Source organism: Neolamprologus multifasciatus, chromosome 4 (genome assembly GCF_963576455.1).
Source record: "Neolamprologus multifasciatus chromosome 4, fNeoMul1.2, whole genome shotgun sequence".
Classification (NCBI taxonomy): domain Eukaryota; kingdom Metazoa; phylum Chordata; class Actinopteri; order Cichliformes; family Cichlidae; genus Neolamprologus; species Neolamprologus multifasciatus.
Window position 1 is genome coordinate 24,995,527 of NC_140442.1, and position 24,467 is coordinate 25,019,993.

Genomic DNA, 24,467 nt, shown 5'->3' on the forward strand with positions numbered 1-24,467 from the left:
TGATTTGAACCTCTTGATGTATGTGAATTTTTAGGGTTGAATCAAGTTGAATCACCCCATGTGACACCTGTTAGAGAGCAGAGGTGTAAATAAACAGCATGTACTGGAGTTTGGTATTTTCTGCTTTGTGTCAAACTGCTGTATGATGCTTTCTGTGACTCGAGCCATGATCCAGGTAAACAAACACACAAGTTTCATTGCTCAAAAGAAAATAAGTCCGGAGATTCAAATCCCCCCAAAAAGGGGGTCATTTTAAAGTCAGCACTAATCACACTAACTGAAGTGGTTCTTACTGAAGATTTTTATCTTTGCACTGAGGAGACAAATATAAAATTCAAACCAGATGACCTGCTTTAATAACGTGTAATTAGACATCAAAACAGAGGAGTTGGAGCTCTCTGATCGCTCTCTGATGAACTGCGCCTATCGCCTAATCGAGCTGCGATGATGCTCTCTGTAGTGCACACGGGCATCCACACCAACAGGAGGAGCTATAGTCGTGGGAATCTGCACCTACAGGTGTGAACTCGCACTGCTGCTGCTGCTGAGCGCGTACCCGACTGCTACAGGTGTCCTGAGCTCAGAGCAACAAAGGTCCAAACCCGGGAGTGCGCTGTCGGAGTCGCGGGTGGGAAATGATCGACAGAAGAGGATAAGGAACGTGGGCGGAATTTAAAAGGTAAATGTTAAACTTTGTTTTTCTTCCTTTCTAAAGTTGGCGTGACGTGGACTAGTCCTCCACATCTTGCAGGTACAGGTGCGTCCAGCCTGACGGGTGGTTTCCTGACAGTCTGTCATTTCCTCGTTTTTTTCGTGTCATCTTATTTCGTCAAAGACAATGAAGTCGCTGTAGGGTGATCATTTGAGTCTGTCTGCTTCGCATGTGAGTTTGGATAAGTTCCTATAAAAACAGATACTTTATTATTGTTGGAGCTACAGCGAAATAAACGAGGGCCAGCCCTCAACTCATTTATTAAGGGCCTCTATCGCATTAGGAACAGCACGAGGAATCATTTCATTACCTGAAAACAGAAATAAATCGCCTGGAGTCTTCAATTTATTTATTTAAACAACTATATATGGCCAACATAATGACAAAACACAACTAAAATTAATGTCCGCATTTAATATTTCTTAAATGCTATACAAGGATAGCATGACAGGTGTTTACTTTGACTGCACAGGCGTTATCCGTGAGCAAGTAATGGAATCATTTCTAAATGACTGGACATGAATAACTTGAGCTTATTATATAATATTAAACTAAAGTGTATTTCTATCTAGTTTGGCATCTTGACAATCCTTTCTTTAAATATTTAACACATTCTAGGGTCAACTTGGGGGAAAAAAAGCAGATCTGAAAATGTAAAACTGAGGTCAGAGGTCAAATGCGACTGATATTTTGATGCAAACTGTAATGTGCTATTTAGAGTCCTCATACACCAGTATCATTTCCTCATTTTTGCCAATACAAACAAAGTCAGCAGAATCTAAAGCACACTTCTGAAGATAAAAGACATTTTATGAAAGTTTGACTTTATTTGTCCTTGGAAAAGGTCAGAGGTCAAAGGAACGTAATATTTAGAATCCCTATATATCTATATACTGTCAGTATAAACAATGGCAGGAAGAAACATAGTTTTAAATAGCTTTATATAGCATTATTACCACTTTGACCTTTAGATAATTTTGCCTTTCTTTAAGGAGAGGTCAGAGGTCAAATCTTTGTACAAGACTTTCTGTATGTTCACAATACACTCATTAGATTTATAGGTTCTAAGTTTTAAGACTTGGCGGAGGTAACGATCCGAAACATATTCTTGTGTGCGGCGTTCACGCTGACCTGTATCAGGCAAGATATAAACCCATATCTCAGGGAGATATTACAGATTTTACAGCAGATTCAGGAAAATAACTGCAGTCTAAACATGAATACTAACCCTAACCCTTCAAACTCTGATGCCTTTTCAGAATGTATTAGTATCAAAAGACTGAAATGTCTGCACTAACATTTTTATATTTTCTCTCTGTCTCTCTCAGTTTGAATCGCTCCATGTGACAGCTAGCAGGACGGACTCTAAGCTGCTCAAACATGAAGAGGATCAAGCAGATTGACATAAAGCGAGCCCTCGCTATGGCTGGCACCTTTAACTTCCTGTGCTCCTGCGCTAGAGCATGCTTGCTGCCCTTCCTCACCCTGTACTTCAGACAGCTTGGCCTGACTCCTGCCATGACGGGCATCGTCATGGGTACCAAGCACTTTATTACGCTGGTGTGGAGCCCCGCGGCGAGCCTGCTCTCCAAACACTACAACAAGAGACGAGCAGTGATCTGCGGCTCTGTCGTGTTTTCGGCAGCAGCCGCTCTGCTCCTCCTGCTCATCCCGCACACGGATATGCATGCATGGACTTGCAACGCCTCGGATCCGCACGTCGGCCCGCCCCAAAATCCATCTGATGTACTGTCAGTGAACATCACTGGATCTGTAACATCCCACCCAAAACCTCATGTTTCCCAGTCTCTTGTCACTCCTCTTCCTGATGCTGATAGGAAAGCTCCTGTTATTACAAATGAAACTTCACCTCATCATCATCACCATCACAATCACAGTCATACCACTGAATCTCCTCTTCTTTATGCGCCACAAAAGAATGAATCAAAGGTGCTTGAAAGTTCCAACAGCTCTTTGGCAACTCTGATCAGAAACAAGAGGTCTGAGCTGAAATCAGAGCAGCAAACGGGGGAGATAAAGGATGAGAGTTCTTTGGGCTTCCTGGGCAGCCTAAAGGTGATGGACACTCAGCATCAGCTCTTCTTCTTGATACTCATCATCATGTGTGTGTGGGAGGCGGCATCCGCACCCCTGGAGTGGAATGTAGACGACGGCCTCTACGAATATTTAGATTTCGCGGATGCCTCGGACCGCTACAGCAGCACCAGGGTGTGGGGTGTACTCGGAGCAGCATGCGGGGTTGGGGTAACCGGCCTGCTGGTGAGCCGACTGACATGCCTCATAGCTGCTCAAACCTCAAGGAGTGTGGTGCATTTCTACTGCTATGCCGGCCTGGCATTTCTGGTCCTGCCCCTGGCCATGTCCCTCCCTCTCTACCTGAACAAGAAGCGAAACAGGACCAGCGGGCTCCTGAAAGCCCTGCAACTGGTGCGCGGCTCCCCACAGGCTGTGCTCTGCGTCTTCACCACCCTGCTGGTCGGGGTGGCGAACTCTGCCATTGACAACTTCCTGCTGTGGCAGATGCAGGATCGCGGAAGCAGTGAGCTGCACATGGGACTATCTCTTGCCCTCGCTCTGCTCTCGCAGGCCACCTTCCCTCTGATGGCTGGCCGAGTCTCCAGGCTGCTCGGCCCTAGGAGGATGCTCGCAGTTGGAGCCGCGAGTCTCGGCCTGCAGTGCTTCTACTACTCCTTCCTCTGGGGAGCGTGGGCTGCACTGCCTGCTCAGGTGCTGAGTTGTTTCAGCAGCGGAGCTCTCTGGTGGGCCGTGAAGCTCCAGTGTGAGGACATCGCCACACCAGGGGCTGAGAGGAGCGTCAGGAGGGTCTACAAGTCCCTCTCTATTCATCTGGGTAGTGCACTGGGGAGTTTGGCCGGAGGGTTTGTGGCCCAAAGCATCGGGCTCACATGGATGTTCAGAGGACTGGCGATGGTTTTGATGGTGTGGTGTGTGTGCCTGCCCCTGCTCCAGTGGAAAGCCCCCCACCACCGCAGGATTAACTATTCCCGCCTGCTGGCAGCGGACGCAAGCGAGGCCAGTGACTCCGAGTCAGAACAGGAGAGAGACTGGCTTGATAAAGCAATGGAAAATGACAAAAGCAACAACAACAGTGCAAGGAGGGTAAACCACTAAAACCTCCAGATGGTGAAAATACTAAAAGGAGCATAAAGCAATTCTGTGAATAAGAAGAATGAATTCACTGTCACATAATAAATGAATCAGATTTCGCTATTAATATGGAAATGGGAGTCATCGTTCCCTTCGAGCTCCGCAGCCTCGCTTAAAGATACGTCACTCTTCATCACCAAGTTGCACAGTCCAGATGGGGATGATTAATTTCCCACCCTGACAGGATTCATTACAATCAAAAGTGTTGACTTTTCCTTCTCATTACTTTTCCATCAGAATTAAATGTTACGTCATCCAGTCTGTCCCTCCATTTTTTCTTTTCTTTTCTTTTATCAGTCTGCGAGTGTCAGCTGTACGGATGGATTTTGGGATTCATCTCTGGGCCTCCTGAGCTTTTACTAATGTACATTTGCATAAGCGGTTATTGTTTTCTAAAGCAAACAAGGCAGCAGGATTACAGGCGAGCAAATCAATTACTCAGTGCCACCGGGCAGCTTAAACAGCCTGAGGTATTGTGTTAATGGAAGCATGGAAGCTTCTCTCAAGCATAAACACAAGACGTGTGCAAAAGGTGAGGCCAAACTGTTGCACCACCACACCCGAACCTGCTGTTAATCAGCTGGAGGAGTCGCCGCTGACTGCTCTCACTTATCAGCTTTGTGTCTCCCTCTGGACTCTGAACTCTGAACTGAGGATATAGATTATGCGAGATGAAAATCTTTGTTTATGTGTATTGAACTGGGGTAACTTGACATTCAGAATGTCTTGTGCAAAAATGACTTGAGTTGTACAGCCCTGAGCTGTGACGACAGTCAGAAGACACCTGTTTAAAATTTTATTTGTCTAATTTATATTTCTGCTCATGTCAGAGGTTCTCTCTCTATAAAATATGGATTTAGCCTGTGAAACCATAAATCTGCATTTCTTGCACTGACCAGCAGGGGGCAAATGCTACGTTTGGAGAAAGGACTCCAATTATATAGAAGTCTATATGAAAGAGAACCTATTTCTGATCCAATTTATCATAAATGCTTTTCCAATGAGTTTATGGTCTCCGAGCATCAAGTGTTCTTATTTTGTAAATTTTGGTCCAGTTTATAGTTTAATAGACAATAAATGAGAGTATACTATAAGACGGGGTGGGCAACTCCAGGCCTCGAGGGCCGGTGTCCTGCAGGTTTTAGATGTGTCCTTGATCCAACACAGCTGATTCAAATGGCTAAATTACCTCCTCTACATGTCTTGAAGTTCTCCAGCCACCTGGTAATGAACTAATCATTTCATTCAGGTGTGTTGACCCAGGGTGAGATCTAAAACCTGCAGGACACTGGCCCTCGAGGCCTGGAGTTGCCCACCCCTGCTATAGGACATGGCTTCACAAGTACAAGTGTAACTTCATAGAGTCCTCAGTCAGATTCAACCTTGCTCAAGATGGCTATGGCCAAACTGCTGAACTAAAAGCTTTAAAAACCAGTCAGTGGAGTAACGCTGGTTAAGTCCATCTTTTGTATACAGTCTGTGGGAATGCTGTAAGTCACAGGTGTCGAACGCCAGGCCTCGAGGGCCGGTGTCCTGCAGGTTTTAGATGTGTCCTTGATCCAACACAGCTGATTTAAATGGCTAAAATACCTCCTCAACATGTCTTGAAGTTCTCCAGAAGCCTGGTAATGAACTAATCATTTGATTCAGGTGTGTTGACCCAGGGTGAGATCTAAAACCTGCAGGACACCGGCCCTCGAGGCCTGGAGTTCGACACCTCTGCTGTAAGTGGAAAAAAATCCCAAAACTTTTTGTCTCCAAATGAAAACTGTGAAATCTGATATTTTACCTCCGGTTTTGTCTTCACTTAAAAGTGCTAAACATTTAATTTCTATGCAGTGAAGAAGCATTGATCTAAGGGCTCCACAAGATTATTATATTTGCATATAATATATTTTTTAATTGTATATAAAAGAAATGATTGTTATGTGTTTGTGTTATATGAATAATTATATTGCTACTTACGTTGTATGACCTGAAAGCCAAAGTAGATAGTAAAAACTTGAATGTGCGACACATTTTGAGCCAGTTTTAGAAACAGTGTTCACTCTGTCGGGCTTACAGATCTTCTTGCCTCGTCATATAACATGAATGGCAGTCATTTTCCTTCATGTGCTTCTGGGCTTGTGGCAACAAATGTGTGAAGTGTCTGGCTGGCTTCCTGGCTGTGGGACATGGCTATCTATGGCACGGTGGCAGCTCTAGCGTGCGGGCAGACGCATGCTGCACTCCCCGAACATCTGGCCTGCTGCCTCGAGGGCCCGCCTGCGTGAAATCGAGTTCTCTCCACTTTGTCGAGAGCTGAACTCAGTCAGGCTAGATGAAAAATTCATGATGATAGACAGCTGGATTCTCCTGTGGAGAGTGCTACTGTTGTGGTTACAGTGGAGGAAACCATTAAAACTGAAGACGTCTGTTTAACCTTTGTTGTCTTATGTTGCGTAGAGATTTTTTTATGACCAACATAGTAATTCACGCTGAGATAGACTGCCGTTGACGGTAGTTCTGGTTCTGGTTGATGGTTCTCTGAGAGTGGAACCATGAGATATATACCTGAACTTTTTGAGGGAAGGATTTGAAAGTTTGACTAAAATGTCTCAGTTCATTGATCTCCATGAATTCTGATTCAGACTTTTGTGCTCCTCTGAAGGTGAAGTGAAGGGAAGTCGGTTCAGTTTTGGATTTAAAAAAGCAGAACTTGCTTATAAAGAGATTTCATTCCCCATCTTTGGGAAAGAGTACATTCGTGACAAGCACTGCTGTCTATAAATATCACCTGGCATGGCTTTAGGCTCCTTATAATCTGACATCCTTTAAGATCTTAATGCGACTCTGAGTGAAAGAACAAATTTAGTTTGGAGCATTTTTTTTCTCTCTTGATGGATTTAAATATAATTTTCCACATTCTTCCACTTTGCACTCATTGCTTTGCTCCTGCCAGTCAGTAGGTGGAGCCTCAGAGCTCGCATGAGGTGCAACAGCTTTCTTTTTCCATGCTCAGAGATCCACGGCTGTAGGACTGGATGGACTCAGCATCAGCTTGCAGCTGTCCTCTCTTTGTGTTTCCTCACACGTTTGGGCAATGCTGCATGGACCTGGGGGACACCTTTTAATATTCATTTTAAGCTTGTGCGAGAATCTAATTTGAATTTCCTCTGCAGACAAATAAGAAGTGTCTTTTTTTTCTTTTTAAGAAAAATGGAAAAAGAGAGAAAATCCTCTCAAGTGTGCGGCGCTCTGGAAGACACGCTGGTGGATGAAGCGGCGGAGAAAGCAGGTGACTTTCTGAGCATCGTGTTTGAGTTTGCCTGTGTGCGTGTGCTGTTGCTGCGAGAAGTGATCTAGGAAGGAAGCAGACTTTTAGATCCTTGAAGATCACCACCGTGAGCATCATGTTAAAGTTGTATGTCAGCAGGGCCGTAGCCAGGGCTCCCTCGGGCTGGGGGCGGGCTATGTGTAAGAAGTTTACTAGAATAGATCAGTTATCAACATTAATCCCATCTCGTATGGACAATTAATTAAATGATGTCAACCTTTTTTATTGCAATTGTTTTTCATTCCCTAATATACTCAAATTTTAAAATATAAATACACAAATGGCAATAAAAGCAAAATGAGCAGCTTGGTCTGCAGCAATGTGCCTGAAAGTAATCCTTTAATTTAGTATTTTTTTTTTTTAAATGGGAGCAAAAACTGTCATTGATCCTCTGTGATATAAACAATCTCTTTAACTGACATATAGATTTTTTTCTCTTAAAAAAATGAAACGCAGTGGAAGATAATCTCCACATATTCACATTTCTGTGACACAAGAAGAAGAAAGTGGTGCATTCAGCTTTAATTACTCTGCAGCCCAAACAAGGTCTCCTCAGTGATTAGTCCCAACAGCTATAGTTTATATGCCGACCAAAATTAGAACATTTTACTTAAAATAACATTTTACTGAATTTGTAAAATATATATATATATTTATGGGAACATCTGTATACTGTTAGGGTATAAGTACTTGGACAATGACACTTTTTGCTATACTTTTATCATAATTAATCTTAAATCAAAAAGTAAAAGCTGTGATTGAAGTGTGGAATTTCAGCTTATAGTTAAGAGACCTGACAGAGGTTAGAGTTAAGTGTCAGTCATATATATTTCACCCTGTAATATTCTTAATATTTATAATTGAGCGATTTGTATATATTAGTTCTGTTTCTTAAATTTGTAATTTTTGTAATATATCGTATTATTTAATTAGTCTGTTACTGTCTTAGAGCAACTATAACCCAAATCATTTCTTATGGATTATTAAAGTATTCTGATTGTGACCAACAAAGTTTTTCATTAATTGTTTTAGGAATAACATTTTTATGCCTTGTTCTCTGCATTCGGAGACTCAACCGTAATTAGTAATTAATGTTTTTAATGGTCCTCAGCTGGAAAAGGGTGGAATGCCCACTCCGGGTCAGGGACGACTTCCTGCCCCAAGTGGAGGAGTTTAAGTATCTGGGGGTCTTGTTTACGAGTGATGGGAGAAGGGAGCGGGAGATCGACAGACGGGTTGGTGCAGATTGTACCGATCTGTTGTGGTGAAGAGAGAGCTGAGTGTAAAAGCAAAGCTCTCAATTTACCGGTCGATCTACCCATGGTGACGAGCTGTGGGTAGAGACCCAAAGAATGAGATTGCGAATACAAGCGGCGGAAATGAGCTTCCTCCGAAGGGTGGCTGGCCTCTCCCTTAGAGATAGGGTGAGAAGTTCAGCCATCTGGGAAGGGCTCAGAGTAGAGCAGCTGCTCCTTCACATCGAAAGGAGCCAGTTGAGGTGGTTCGGGCATCTGACAGGGATGCCTCCTGGGTGAGGTTTTCCAAGCATGTCCCACCGGGAGGAGGCCCCGGGGCAGACCCAGGACACGCTGGAGAGATTATATCTCTCGGCTGGCCTGGGAACGCCTTGGTGTTCCCCCGGACAAGCTGGGGGAGGTGGCTGGGGAGAGGGAGGTCTGGGCTTCTCTGCTTGGGCTGCTGCCCCCGCGACCCGGCCCCGGATAAGCGGAAGAAGATGGATGGATGGATATTTTTAATAGTGGGATAAAATTTAGAACTCTTGCTTCTGTGCTGTGTTTCCTGCCTTGTGTTGCTCTGCTTGGCCTTTGCTGCAGTCACCTTCAGCTGCTGCTTGCTTGTGGGTCTTTGCGCCTTCAGTTTTGTCACACACTTATGGACCTACAGCAACATTCAAAAGAGGAAAAAAAAGCAGCAGAAAAAATCTGAAAGAAAACGACATCAAACATTTTTGGATTGGGTGCTTGAGACGAGTAAACGATACAGTTTGCGTGTTGACATGAAGCTTCTGTATAAAGTGAATAATTTAAAGTGACAGGGTGAAATAAAAAACTTCAAACAGTTTCTGACAGAAAGCTCGGAGCCCAAAAAAAAATGACAAGAAAAGGAACGCATGCAGATTGCTTCAACACTAAAACACCTGCTGATAATTAATATGTAGATGAAGAGCGGCGGGATTGCCATGTGGGGAGTTTAAGGGTTTGTGTTGGCTCACTGTTCCCCGGTGAGTCAGTGTGATTGTAGTATCTTTTCACACAAGGTCGGGTAATTAAAAGCCAATGCAAGCTCTGCTGGATGACTCATTGCTCCTGGTGAGGAGTAGGAGGCTGCGGGAGCAGGGTGGGGAATGCAGTTATTCAGGGATGTGCAGAGAGTTACTTGGGGGAAGTATCCACAAAGCTCTGATCACATCGTAGCGGGAAGCTGTTTTAGACCCAAGGTGGTTTTAATTGCTTGTTTGACTATCTTGATTTTGATTTTCCTGGAGAAATTTGCCACACATGGCTCACATGTTAAAATCCATTGTTGCAACAAAGTTAAAATAAAAACTGGAAGTATTCGACAAGCCAACAATCCTGACTTTGCTTTCAATGTGCACAGACAGCAACAGCTTGCATAATTAGCCTGTGATGCATGAATCAGCACCCACAATACCAAAGTTCTGCACCTGGATCTCTTGAAAAAATGCAGTTGTACACCTGTCCTGCTGCTACATTTAAATATTAGAAGTATACATAGATTAAAGTTACACATGCAAACCATACGCTGGTAATAGTAATCAGCTGTTCTTATGAAGACTGCTCATCACACTCTATGCTTTGCTCGGATTTCCAGGGTAATTCAGTTAACAAAAGATACTTAAAAGGGACATATCATGCTTGTTCAGATTTTTTTTTTTTTCATGTACTCTACCAGAGTAGCTTTGCACAAGTCACAGTTCAAAATAATGCTTATTTATCTTAACATGTCTGGAGGCTGTAGCCCCTCTGTTTATCCACCATCTTAAACAAACTGTGCTAGCTCTTTCTCCTCTTCTTTAAGCTAGTTTCATCTGATTGGCTGCCCCTTAAATATAAGATTTGAATAGTAGGTGGGTGGGGCTTCTGTGGTGTGCGCCGGACATGACCATATCAGGGGTATCTACGGTGACCCTGAGTGGTCAAACACACTGCAGCAAATAGAAAAATACTGATGACCATCAGTGCTACACCTCAGCCTCTTAGTAGATGCACCTTTGGTAAATATTTGAAAATCCTAGGTGACTTCCTTCTTGACTTATAGCATTCAGAGATGGTTTTGGGAACACAATAACGTGACAGAACTGCTGTGAAAGTGAAGGAGACTGAGATGCTTAAAAAAAGCGGAAGATTCATCTCTATTGTGATGGAGAAAAAGAAGCCACTCGTGTGTGTTTTAATACTGTAGATACATGTTTGCTGTAGGGGTTTGCTGTTAGCTTGTTGCTTCATGGTCTCCACAAAAGACCATGAGCAACAAGATTTTTGTGATATTTTTTCTCAGTGTTTTTTCTTTTTCCATTGTGTTTTATTCAATTTCTGTTGTGTTTTGTGTGATTTTATATTTGTGCTTTTGACCTCTCAGGTCTACTATAGATAACCGCTCCCTGTGACTTCATTCAGAGCCACAAGGTGAAAAAATGGGCAAAACAGAGCACTTAGGGCACTCACGGATTACATACACTGAGATCATCATTTAAAACTTTGGCTATGTTTACAAGTGCACACTTTGCAGCTATACATACATGTTTAAAAATAAGGAAAATGGTAAATGGCCTGTATTTGTATAGCGCTTTACTAGTCCCTAAGGACCCCAAAGCGCTTTACACATCCAGTCATACACCCATTCACACACTGGTGATGGCAAGCTACGTTGTAACCACAGCCACCCTGGGGCGCACTGACAGAAGCGTAACAGGTCCTCTGTATGCCTTCATGTTCGGAGCTAACTATGAGTAAACTCTCCAAAGTGCATTATCAGACCCAAACAGCTGTATTTTGATCTTGTCTGTCTCTCAGCAGATGATGTCATTTCCATGGCCGACTCCACAATCACCGTCGAGGATATCGAAGGAGAGCTGTTCAGAATCGAACGAATACGAGACATTCTCGTGCGGAGAGAGTCAGAGCTGAGATACATGTAAGATCTGCCTGTTCTCCACACCTCTTCATGTTAGGTACATTTAAACATGCTCGAGGCATAAATCCAGACTACATCTCATTAGTTTAGTTTGGTTTTTTTTAGGATTTATGGTTCTCTGTCTGTTGGAGGAGGAGAGCTTTTGTAAGAGGATGAAATATTCTTCTGTTATCTCATGTGATGTTTTACTGTTTGGTCCCCTGCTGCCACATCCACTGCAAAACTTTAAAGTTCATGGATCTGAATGCACCAATATACTGCTAAGATACCCTCAGGAGTCAGAGATGATGCACCACAACTGTCAACCATCAGTGGCTGGAGCAGCCATGTGGATGATGGAAGTGAGGAAAACAGGCGTGCTATTTCAGGCCTTAGCAGACGAACAGCACATATACACCCACAGTTTGTTTGTTATTTTGTTCGATCTTGAAAGCTGGCTTTTGTTTCTGCTGGTCTTTTCTCATTATTTTGGCGCAGCAGAGTAAGAAAGAGAGGCTAGCACTGCATAATATAGCCATGTGTTTAACTTGAAAACTGAAAATAATCATTGCTGTTCTGGGTTTTGTGTTGTCTTTTGATGAAATATGTCATAAATATCATCTCTTTTCATGTTCAGCCATACCCAGAGGGTGAGAAGTGATGCACAGTCTCAATGTTCCTATCTCTCTTTTACTTTCACTCACAATTATTAAAGCCGTGGTTTTATTTTTTTTACTAAACATGTAGCTGGGAGTCTTGGCTTAAATACGTGAAGCAGGAAAAATTGTGCAAATAACAACAGTTCTAATAAGAATCCTGTGAAAAATCTGTTAATTTACTCTGTTCATTAAATCTGCATGGTTTCATCCGTTTGACTGCATGCAGACATGCAGTTAGCTCTCATCCTATTCCAGGAGAAGTGAAACCCAACTTGTCAGATCCATTATAGACACAAAGCCTATTTCAGATTCCCACTGATACATATTGTGGTCAACATATGGTTCCATTTCCTAAGTTAAGACGTCGAACTTTAGACATCACTTGTTCATGTGATTTATTTGTTCATGTAATTTTACATGGAAATGAAATTGATGACACAAAGAATATTTACTATAGTTTATTTCTTTGACCTTTAAACAACAGGTTTAGCTGTTTCCTGTGTAGAGAGCCTTTTACCCGACCTTTTATAATACTAACTGCCAATAGATGACTTTTTTATTCTACTATGTGGATAGTGTTATAACTTCAGACTTTGTCACATTAAAAATAAAATTGTACAGAACTGTGTAGAGTACTGCTTAAAAGTTTTAACACAACACAAAGTAGTCATGGATTGGTCTCTCCAGAGCCCGGATCTCAGCATTATTTAAGCAATGAAGGGTTAATCTTGACAAAGAACAGAACAAAAGGTAGCCAACATGAAAAGAAACGCTTTCAATGTCCTTCAAGAAGTCTAGAGAATTATTCCTGAACACTACTTAAAGACACTACAAGAAATCTGCATAAGAAAGTTCAGGCATAACAGAGTTCAAGAATAACGGTGGTCGTAGCAAATACTGACTTTCAAGCTCATCACAATTGTAGAAACTCTCTTTTTGCCTTCTATACAGTGTTTCCATGTAAGTTTGCACACATTTCATTTAATCACTGCACATACTTTTCCATTTATCTAGCAAAATGTAAAGAAATGAAGGGTTGCTCAAGACTTTTGAAGAACTTACTTAAGTTTACTTTTGCCCAATGTCAACAACTAAGCAGGTCATATAGTTTAATTTCTTGGCTGACTTTCCATTCTGTTGTTAATGTTTAACAGCACATCCTTTTAAGCAGTTAATATAGTTAGCTAACTATTAGAGAACAGCATTAGCAAAGAGATAATAAGATAAAGGGGAGCCCTGAATGTAAAAAATTAAAATTAAAATACCACAGAAGTCCTCTTATAGGCAGCAAACACATCCTCGTCCTTTAGGCTCTCTGTGACGTTCATACAAACTCCTGCTTTCAAGCATTTTGAATAAACACGTCGCTGTGAGCCTATGAGTCACGCTGGCATATATACAGCTGAAGTACACTGAAGTGAAACCTATTTAATTAAAGCAGCAGCTCAGAGCACATCTATTACAGTCACTTTCCTCTTTTTAACACCACTGTTATTTATAGCAGCCCACACGTATGCGCACACGCCGCCACATACACAGATAATACCCATGCAACCAGCCCCTGTTGTTTGGAAATGGCCATCAGAGTCAGAGGACGAAATGAGATCTGATACTGTTGGGTGTGATTCATTCACAGAGGGCAATGTGGTGGTGTTACTTCAGCTAATAAACCACTGTCATCTGTGGCCAAAAGCTGAGTCCAGTGGTTGTTTCTTTGATATACCCATACAATTGTCACACAAGGTGGGAATTACCACATAAAACATATTTTTTTCTAAAGCCCATGTGAAGACAAGTGTAGCTTAACTGTTGTTTTACCTGAATATCAGCTTGTTTGCTGCAGATATCTAAAGTTTGGTAAGGAAATATTTTCTTTATTTGTCTGTTTTTCTCTCAGGATGGACGACATCCAGCTCTGCAAAGAAATCACAAGGCTGAAGCAGGAGTTGCAGAAGCTTGTCTCAATTCCAGGTAAATTAAAAAGTAGCCTGCACCTCTCGACTTTAACCTGGTGACAGCGTGCTTTGAGCGGGCCCTGTGCGGTTCTTGTTTGCTCTGTCATAGTTGAAAAGATATGAGCTGTCTCCAGTAACACAGTTCAGCGAGGACTGGAGTGAATTAAGCACATCTTCAGAACGAGCTTGCTGACAATTAAAGAAAAATACTTGTTAAAAGAAACGTTTTTAGGTCAAGCAACAATGAGCCTCTGGAGCCTTTTCTGTGTTCTACTTGAATTTTAGTTCTTTATTGTCGAAGGAGTACTCGCATTCCTCTGTTCATTAAGTTGAGATGGCAACCCAGAGAGAAAAGACAGTTTCTCTGGCAACTAAAAAGAAAAGTAGTAAAACTACCATAAAAAAATTCCAAACTGTTCATTTGTTTGGAAGTGAGCAAACTTACAAATTCAGCGAAGGACGCAGTACTTATTTCCCCCGCTGTGTGCAGAAGGGCATAAGAATCTATAATCTTGGTCGACTCTTGTGGTCGCAAAAGGAAGTCTAGATGAAAATGACCCTACTCACTCACCTCACTAACATTTATAACAAATTAGTTTCTCATTGTACTGAATACAACACGATGGGAGTAAAATAGAGGATGAAGCAGCTTTGAGTTAAAGCTAAAGGCTTCTCAATGAAACTGCCAGATGCTGGCACAGTGGCTACATCCATCTCTTTTTATAAAGTCTGTTGGTACACTGCACAGTGACTACAATTTCTAACAGAAGGCTTGTCTCGTGACTACTGAACAGACAAAGACAAGTCCAAAGAGGACCGGGAGAGAGAAGAGAAGCTGCTGCAGCAGATCAACAAGCTGGTGGAGACCAGAGACTTCCTTGTGGACGACGTAGAGTTTGAAAGGCTGAGGTGAGGCTAATGGATGAAAAGAACTTTGACTGAGTGCCACACTCTGGTATTCAGGGGGATTACAGAGATGAGTCAGAAATAAAAAGCATCTCCTGACTTGTCTTTTAATTCTACAGTTTATTACTGATTATCATGTCTGACGATTCTGTCAGAGCACTTCGGTTCACCACCTTTGCCGTGTAACAGAATCTGGACAATAATCTGATCCTTCATGTGATGTTTCCACTGACAAAAGAGCATACAGCTTTAAAGCCTTAATTAGTTATTTGTTGCTTAATTCTTCATATAGCTCCGCTCCTACGAAGCCCCTTTGTATATTTTCCTAATTAATGATAGCATGTCCACCATCACTCACAGATCAGCTGTCGCTTCTGATAACTAGGTTGTTATTTCGGAGACAAATCTGTCTGTAAAAACATAGCAGGAGCGTGACAGTCACCTCCGCTCGTTAGTTAAAGTAAATGCAAAAATATTCTGAACTGTGAGGATGCTGTGATGCCCACAGCCTGGGATTTCAAGCAGGCCTTGTGGTGTTTAACAAGATGTAATAAACATTTTAAACCCTGTAATTCACAGCGAATAACAAGGAAATATTCTTTTTCACAGGGAGAGAGAGGAAGACAGAGAGATGGCAGCCTTCTTACAGTCCAAATTTCCCAAAGCTTTGGCTGCAAAAGGTGAGTCTAACCAGAAAGCTGGCAGTTAACAGTTAACTATTAAAGCCAGTTAAGTAACCAGTAAATCTTAATGATTATGAACCCACTGTGGTGATTGTACTGTCATGTCCTCTCCTTTAAGCTTCAGGTGCTTCGCAAGATCGAAAGGTGGCGTTTAAATCCCAGCAGACGTCAGCGCCGCTTCTCACTAAAACCGGCCTCACGCTGCTGAAAGACTGCTGCGGCTTCACCTGCTCCGTCATGTGACTCGCAAAGCACAGAAAGTGGGTTCTGCTCATCTGGGCGTTGAGTTTTCAGTGGGAGAAATGTTTTGTCACGCATCCCAAGTGACCAGACGTTAAGACGAAAAGTGACAACAGTTGATACTATTTTCAAATGTACGTTTGTTAGTGTGTGTGTGTGCGTGTGTGCACATAAACAGGCTTCCTCAGTGCTTTCTTGTATCAGCTGTGTCCTTACAGGAAAGATTATATGTTTGCTGCTGTAATGTGAGTGACATGTACTGAAATAGTTTATCTGGTGTGCTGCTGTGAAATACCGTGTATTGCAGCAGGAGAGCTTGCCGCCTTATGAATCTGCTAATGATTCCTGCTCGGTTACAGTACTTAGACGTTATTGTAGCTGCTCTGACGGTGCCATTAGCCTTTGAAGATATATTAGAAAGTGGAAATGTAGATATCTCTCTGAGAGCAAACTCTTACCAGTCTCACTTTGGCATTTGCTGTGGCGGATTGATTAATGTAATTACATTGTTACGACTGTAACTGGGCATAACTTTTGTTTTTTAATAAGGAGTCATGCAGTGTTTGTTTAAAAAGAACATTTAAAAGACGAGTTTCACATGTGAGCTCTGATTCATAGTAAACAACTGTGTCCACTGTTTAGTAAGTTTCATGTAACTCTTAATGTAGCATCTTGGATTGTTGTAATAAAGATTTTTAGTGCTCTTCCTTTGTGTTTGTCTTAAATATTAGATCCACGGGTTAAAGGAGCCTCCTCCCTTCTGTAAGTGTTCAGTGACCGCTCGCTGATATTTCACTGTGCTTCGTTTAATATGTGGTCCACGTAGTTCATGGACTCCTTCGCTGACTCCATCCAGAGACTACTCCAGCTGTGTGTAGCAGCAGTGTCAGCTCTAAAGTTCCCATTTTTAAAAGATATCATCAACACATCAGCAACATCAGACTCAGCTATAAAATCATGAGCAATTTTTAATAATAACAATAATGTTTCATGTAATTATTAAAATAGTACATATTACATAGATAGAAAGAATGATTGATATGCATTGTTTATTAGATACAGCTTGCTAGGAGCACCTTTTGCCTTCAAAGCTGCCTGAATGACATCTATGTCCGGATCTCAACAGAGCATTTGACTACAGTGAACTCATTGTCATGTTTAAGAAACCAGCTTGAGATGATTTGACCTTTGGGACATGATGTGTTAACTGCTGGAAGCAGTCATCAGAACATAGGAACACTGTGGTCATAAAGGGATGCGCATGATCAGCAGCAATACACAGCAGCATGGATCCATGCAATGTTTTTGCAGTCATTTATTGTAAGATTTTGTAAACTCTCACTTTTGTAAATTAAAGCCTCAATTCCTGTTTCTTAGCTGATGGAAACGACACCCAGTGAGGTTTTTCTGTGTATCATCTGCTTCAAGCTTTGACATGTTTTGCATACAGAGATGCTCTTCTGCATACCTGCATACCTAATTTAACATAATGTTGCCTTCCTACCAACTCGAAGCAGTCTAGCCATTCTCTTCTGACATCTGACATCAACTACACATTTTCACCCAGAGAACTGATGCTCTCTGGACAGTTTTTCTTTCACTGTGATGGTTTCTGAAATTGTCACGATTTGCTGGGCAGGACTCAAATGTAGGACTCCTAGATGTGCAAGCAGAAAAGGGTTTATTTACAGCACCAGGTGAGATATGTACATATATACAGTGAATGTGGGGAGAGGGTTCCTGGGGTTCAGAAGGAAGGTCAAGGGCTGGGGGAAAAACTCAATCACACACCTCTTCAATCAGTCAGTGATAATGAAAACACTCAATCTGAAAGCAAGGGTGAAGTAAGTACAACGATCCAACGAGGACCAACACTCCACCGAGGCCTTAAGTATTGCCTGGAGTAATCAGTAGAGATGAGCAGCAGGTGAGTACAGCGTGGGCGTGGAATCCAGGATGGCACAGACGTCGCCCTGGCGGCAGCAAACGGCGAACCATGACAGAACTGTTCAGTTACTGAAGTACTCAAAGCAGCTTGTGTCGCACCAACAACCATGCCACATTCAAAGCTACTTAAATCACCTTTCGTCTCCCATTCTGATGCTCAGTTTGAACTTCAGCAGGTTAGACTTAGACCATGTCTCCATGCTTAAATCCACTGAGTTGCTGCCATGTGATAGGCTGATCAAATACTTGCATTAACACACAGCTGATCAGAGGCTCAGTGGTGAGTGGGATATGATGTGCTGAAATATCTTTAGTTATGTATATGTGTATATGTGTGTATATTTACATGGTCAAACTAACAATTAGGTTGGTTTTCAGTATAAAGCTTATCAGATGTCACTCATATTGAATAGTTATTTTATAATCCATATAATGTTTGCACAGTTCAATCATGTTGATTACATATTAAAAAGCTACTGTGCGTGTGCCACACTTCTGCCCGGTACACGTTGTGTAATTACCAGATAACAAAATCAGCTGTTTGGTGGAAGCCATGAACATAAATATCTGACCTGCTCAAAGAAATATTTTTTCACCATCCTGCGCTTTACTGCCATGACAACAGGATGAGAGGCCGTTGCGCGTGTCTGGTGACGAGTTGAGGTATTTCTGTTCTCTGTGATGAGGAAGAAACCAGATGGTTTCAGTTCCACATAGCTTAACTCAGCTGCCCTCCTCTCCACACGCACGCACACAGGAATACACACTGCGGCCACTGATGACTCATACAGGGGAGATTTATTGTGTTCAAAAGCAGAACTGCTGTCACCAAAAAAATGCTTCCTGATGGACCATCAAGCTTGAATATAAATTTTCACTTCAGTTGCTGTTGTCCGTCCTGCTTTTGTCTGCACCTCTCGTCCAGGCAGTCACTTTTGCAGTTGCATTTTCATGACAGTTGATAAAGCTGGTTTCAGATAAACAGACCTACGTACGGACGAGCAACACTCTCCACTGCATTTCATTTGCAGGCTGAGAAGACTAATCAGGGCTCTGTAGTGTGTGAACGTAGACAAGTTACTGCCAAGCCACTCTAATTAGATGCTTGTGGAAGCGCTTGTTCTCAGACATAGCGCTGGATGAGACATTAAAGAGTCCCAAGAAAGGCAATATCACGTTTTGCCAATTAAAGACTTTATGCTTTCTTATTTCTTTCTTCCCTTTCTTTTAACTGCTTTGACAGTATGTTCTTCTAAATGCCCTGAATAATCCCCAGCGGTGGAGAGGAAGCAAACTAATTCATGGTGCTGCCCACGCGTTTGGAGAGGCCTGCATCGCTCTGAGGCAGTTTATATCCTTTCCCTCTGGAAATCATCTCTGACATTTACTCCAGGGAAAGTAAATGAAAGATCTTTATGTGCCGGCATGTCAGGCGCTGGGAGAGGGAACCAAACAGAGCGTTATAGTGGGATGCAGACACTGTTGGCTGCAAGAGAAGGAGAAGGTGGTGGGAGGGAAAACAGAGAAAAGTTATAAAAACATTGGTCACAGACACACTTTTTACAACAAGGAGTTTTAATTGCTCCTTGTGTGGTATCTGTGATTACACAGAGGGAAAAAGGCACTTTTATATAACATTTTGAACCAAATTAGCTCTAAGAAATAAAAGTTTTCTTGGGCGAAACAGTGACACAGTGACTCTGAGGGCTGGTGACTGCCATCGCTGTTTCTGTCTCGTAGCAGGACTGTGTCCTGATCTCTACAGAAGAAGAAATATAATTGTCTGTGATCACTTTTTAAAATCTTTTTATGTTCTCAGCTGATTCTTTGATTGACTTTGATGATGAAACACCACCACACTACTCTGCATTTAATCATTAGTTATTCTTAATCTCTAGCTCAACGTGTCTTTTATCATGTCTCCCCCCCTCACCCCCAACCAATCACAGCAGAGGGCTGCCCCTCCCTGAGCCTGGTTCTCTCTGAGGTTTAGTCTTGTTAAAAGGGAGTTTTTCCTTCCCGCTGTCGCTAAGTGCTGGCTTGTAGGAGGGTTACCGATTGTTCTTTATGTCTTTATAATATAAAGTGCCCTGACAGGACTGTTGTTGTAATTTGGAGCTAAATCAAACTAAATTGAATTAAATAAAATAGCTTCAGCTGTAGGCACCAAAGCCCCATGTATCTGTCGCTCAAATTCTCTGTTTTCAGGGAGAAAACTGTCAAACGTTAATGAGTTTAAAGTCAGGTCCTTAAAGGAAAAAACAGCACATTTTACACAGTAAATGAACTGATAGACCACATCAGGGCCTAGTATAACATAACTAAGGATTACTTTGAACTCTGAATCAAGCTAACACACTTAACAAATTATAGAATAAGAGTGTTTTGGTGAGAATTTGAGTAATAGGTTCTCATTAATATTTGTGGGATGACAGAGCTCCGTACATATTCAGCAGGTTACACGGACAAACGTTACAGGAACGTCCATGAAAGCACTTGGAGAAGTATTCCTTAAGACTGCTTAAAGAGCTTGACTAAGATAGTTCGCACATGATTGCACATTACTGAAGATCTACTTAATAAGAAAAGATATGATTTTTATTTTTAGTCTTTTAAAAACCAGTTCAGTGAAATATTTTTGAGAAAACCCTTATAGTATAGTTCTGATTTAAAAGCAAGGATCATGTCACTTGGAGAATTCAGATTAATGGAGTGGGCGTTTTCTTTTTACACTCTGAACCTTTCACTAAAATCTCAGTTTTGACCGACATGATCTCTGGAACATTTTCTAAGTGCTGATATCTAAAATACATTTCAAGAAAAGCATTAGCTGCTGTTGATGTATCAGGACATACAAAGAAATGGTGCCGATTATAATACTCCTAGAACTATCTACACCAACACATCATTTTAACTGTTATTAATGCAAATATCTACATTGTTTATGTATCTACAGTGTTATATGTTACAGTATTTAGTAATTACATGCATTCGTCTCCATACTTCAGCGGTAGCATAGCAACAGTGGCTTACTACATTGCAGCATTACTGCACAGACAGGCACGCTCACTCTGTGGCACAAATGTGAGACTCGTGCTTAAAAGACATGGGTTTAACTGCAGTGCAATAATCACAGGCTCACCCTGTTTGACAGAGGACCAAAAAAAAGCGTCTGTCTTGTTAGACAGCGATGATCACACATGCCTTGAAGACACAGGCACTATCTGTAATTATTAACATGCTGCATTTTGATCTGTTCTGTGATCACCCACATACTGCTACATGTGGTTTGTTTTAATGGGCATCTGCGGGTGTAAGAGAGTAAAACTATAACCTCTGCCAGGCTGTGAGTCACCGAGTCTGAATCATGCACCACGGTCACGGTCAAACATAACAAATGTATTACCCTGCTGTCACTCTGAGGGACATTTCTCTGTGGAAACAGTCATTTATTTCTTGGAAAACTGCAAGCTGATCTGCCTTCTGTTCCTGTGATCTTGTGTGTGACAGTGTGTGTTCTGGAGGTTTTGTCCACTGTTTGCAAAGCAGGAAAAACCTGCTTGCTACACTCTTGGTATTCCCACAAGTTGTGCAGTTTGTAGTTTTTCCAGTTTTGCATGCGGGAATATTAACTGACTCCAGGTTTGTTCTGTGCCTGTTGACAAAAGGTAGAGTGGATCTTTGCTTTTATATTGTTTGGGCCAGATTCTAACCCTACCATCTGAATGTTGTGGCAGAAAGAGCCTCATCAAACCAGGCAATATTTCCTAGTTTAAGTGAGCCTGTGTGAAATGTAGACTCACTTTGTCTGCATCTCTGCACCACTCATTACTTGGTTGTAACAAGCGGTTATTTGAGTTATTGTTGCCTTCCTATCAGCTCAAAGCAGCCTGACCATTGTCCTCTGACTTCTGGCATCAACAGGGCATTAGAGCTGTCACTCACTGGATATTTTCTCTTTTTCAGACCATTCTCTATAAACCTTAGTAATGTTTGTGTGGGGAAAATCCCAGCAGATCGACAGTTTCTGAAATACTCAGACCAACACGTCTGTTACCAACAACCATGTCACTTTTAAAGTCACTTAAATCTCCTTTCTCACACATTCTGAGCTCAGTTTGAACTTCAGCAGGTCATCTCGATCACGTCTACAAACCTAAATGTATTGAGTTGCTGCCATGTGATTGGCTGACGAGATACTTGCATTAATCAAGCAGCTGAAAATATGTACCCATTAAAGTGACTGGTGAATGTATATCAAAATACCTAGTATATAATATGCTGAAACTCATTAAACTGACTAGCTGAGTCATCTTTGAACTATACTGTGTTTACGTCCATAGTGAAACTAAAAACGTGGAACAGACTTGTTTTCAGATGTCACTTATATTGAATTGCTTTTTTACAATCCTTCTGTTTGCAAAGTTCTGTTGTGTTGGTTATATATTAAAAAATTGTTATGTGTTCAGGGGTTTTTGTTTACCGTAAGCAAAGGTGGAAAAACCTGCTTGGGGTTCCTGTTAAGCTCTTGGTATTCCCACTAGTTGTGTAGTTTGTTGTTTTTCCAGTTTTTTCTGTCAAGAGTATCACCTGACCCAAAGTTTTCTTAGGGATGTGATTTACCAAGCAATTGAGTAAAATGCAAAATGTGAATATAAGTATGATACTGTGGCGTTAAATATTTAAAAAACAGTTTCAGGGAAGGACAGGAAGGATCAGGGTGTAAATTAAAACCAGGCTCTTATGATGTTTGCTGATCATGCACTGGATCAAACTTTGAGTTAAAGTCTAACAGCACACCCATGTGGCAGAGAGCTACACAAGCATGAAGATAGAGCCTCTCCTGTCCAGGCCTGTTGTATCTTAGCTATCCAAACTCTTATATATGCACGTTTCTGTCCAGCTTTTAAGACCCAAGGAACTGATACTGTGGTGCGATCGGTTAAGATGAGTGTTTTTTTCTCCATCTATGGTATGTAATACCTGACGAAGACCACGTTCAGTTGAGAGCTCCAGAACAACCAAGTTGGTTGCATTTTAGTAGCATTCACCATATACCTTTTGGTGTCAGAGAAGCACTGAGAATTAATTCAATTCAATTCAATTCAATTTTATTTATATAGCGCCAAATCACAACAAAAGTCGCCTCAAGGCGCTTCATAGATACAGAGAAAAACCCAACAATCATATGACCCCCTATGAGCAAGCACTTTGGCGACAGTGGGAAGGAAAAACTCCCTTTTAACAGGAAGAAACCTCCGGCAGAACCAGGCTCAGGGAGGGGCGGCCATCTGCTGCGACCGGTTGGGGTGAGAGAAGGAAGACAGGATAAAAGACATGCTGTGGAAGAGAGACAGAGGTTAATAACAGATATGATCCAATGCAGAGAGGTCTGTTAATACATATAGAGCGAGAAAGGTGACTGGAAAGGAAAAACTCAATGCATCATGGGAATCCCCTGGCAGCCTACATCTATTGCAGCATAACTAAGGGAGGATTCAGGGTCACCTGGTCCAGCCCTAACTATATGCTTTAGCAAAAAGGAAAGTTTTAAGCCTAATCTTAAAAGTAGAGATAGTGTCTGTCTCCCGAATCCAAACTGGAAGCTGGTTCCACAGAAGAGGGGCCTGAAAACTGAAGGCTCTCCCTCCCATTCTACTTTTAAATACTCTAGGAACAACAAGTAGGCCTGCAGAGCGGGAGCGAAGTGCTCTAATAGGGTGATATGGTACTACAAGGTCATTAAGATAAGATGGGGCCTGATTATTTAAGACCTTGTATGTGAGGAGCAGGATTTTGAATTCAATTCTGGATTTAACAGGAAGCCAATGAAGGGAAGCCAAAACAGGAGAAATATGCTCTCTCTTTCTAGTCCCTGTCAGGACTCTTGCTGCAGCATTTTGGATTAGCTGAAGGCTTTTCAGTGAGTTTTTTGGACATCCTGATAATAATGAATTGCAGTAGTCCAGCCTGGAAGTAATAAATGCATGAACTAGTTTTTCAGCGTCACTCTGAGACAAGATATTTCTAATTTTAGAGATGTTGCGCAAATGGAAGAACGCAGTCTTACATATTTGTTTAATATGTGCGTTGAAGGACATATCCTGGTCAAAAATGACTCCAAGGTTCCTCACAGTGTTACTGGAGGCCAAGGTAATGCCATCCAGAGTAAGAATCTGGTTAGATACCATATTTCTAAGCTTTTCAGCGCCGAGTACAATAACCTCAGTTTTATCTGAATTAAGAAGCAGAAAGTTAGCGGCAATCCAAGTCTTTATGTCTTTAAGACATTCCTGCAGTTTAACTAATTGGTGTGTGTTATTTGGCTTCATGGACAGATAGAGCTGGGTGTCATCTGCATAGCAGTGAAAATGTATGCTATGTCTTCTATGATGCTGCCTAAGGGAAGCATGTATAATGTAAACAGAATTGGTCCTAGCACTGAACCCTGTGGAACTCCATAATTAACCTCAGTGTGTGAAGAGGACTCTCCATTTACATGCACAAATTGGAGTCTATTAGATAGATATGATACAAACCACTGCAGCGCAGTACCTGTAATACCTACAGCATGTTCTAATCGCTCTAATAGGATATTATGGTCAACAGTATCGAATGCTGCACTAAGGTCTAGCAGGACAAGCACAGAGATGAGTCCACTGTCAGAGGCCATAAGAAGATCATTTGTTACCTTCACTAAAGCTG

General features: G+C 41.8%; 2 protein-coding genes across 5 annotated transcripts; both read left to right on the forward strand.

The window, feature by feature from the left end:
- The first annotated feature begins 538 nt into the window (after positions 1-538).
- On the forward strand, positions 539-7,857 carry mfsd6l (major facilitator superfamily domain containing 6-like). Of its 2 annotated transcripts, none has more exons than XM_085157532.1 (2): positions 539-679; positions 2,041-7,857. In XM_085157532.1, the coding sequence occupies exon 2, from the start codon at positions 2,093-2,095 to the stop codon at positions 3,863-3,865; it is 1,773 nt and encodes a 590-aa protein (XP_085013658.1). In that variant the 5' UTR covers positions 539-679; positions 2,041-2,092; the 3' UTR covers positions 3,866-7,857. The 2 variants fall into 2 exon arrangements, with proteins under 2 accessions (XP_085013658.1, XP_085013659.1); XM_085157533.1 differs by having other exon boundaries at positions 540-685; positions 2,063-7,857.
- Positions 6,869-16,894, forward strand: LOC146520582 (bMERB domain-containing protein 1). 3 transcript variants are annotated; one of them, XM_085157536.1, is made up of 6 exons: positions 6,869-7,178; positions 11,273-11,393; positions 13,929-14,002; positions 14,781-14,895; positions 15,502-15,572; positions 15,700-16,894. In XM_085157536.1, the coding sequence occupies exons 1-6, from the start codon at positions 6,869-6,871 to the stop codon at positions 15,816-15,818; spliced, it is 810 nt and encodes a 269-aa protein (XP_085013662.1). In that variant the 3' UTR covers positions 15,819-16,894. The 3 variants fall into 3 exon arrangements, with proteins under 3 accessions (XP_085013662.1, XP_085013661.1, XP_085013660.1); XM_085157535.1 differs by having other exon boundaries at positions 11,276-11,393; positions 15,694-16,888; XM_085157534.1 differs by having other exon boundaries at positions 15,694-16,887.
- Positions 16,895-24,467: the final 7,573 nt, after the last annotated feature.

Bases quoted from the DNA above. Each gene is read 5' to 3' on its own strand.
- mfsd6l (XM_085157532.1), top strand. From the start codon at position 2,093: ATGAAGAGGATCAAGCAGATTGACATAAAGCGAGCCCTCGCTATGGCT.
- LOC146520582 (XM_085157534.1), top strand. From the start codon at position 6,869: ATGAGGTGCAACAGCTTTCTTTTTCCATGCTCAGAGATCCACGGCTGT. The intron at 7,179-11,272 runs GTGACTTTCTGA...TCTGTCTCTCAG, and splicing joins TGAAGCGGCGGAGAAAGCAG to CAGATGATGTCATTTCCATG. The intron at 15,573-15,693 runs GTGAGTCTAACC...CTCTCCTTTAAG, and splicing joins CAAAGCTTTGGCTGCAAAAG to CTTCAGGTGCTTCGCAAGAT.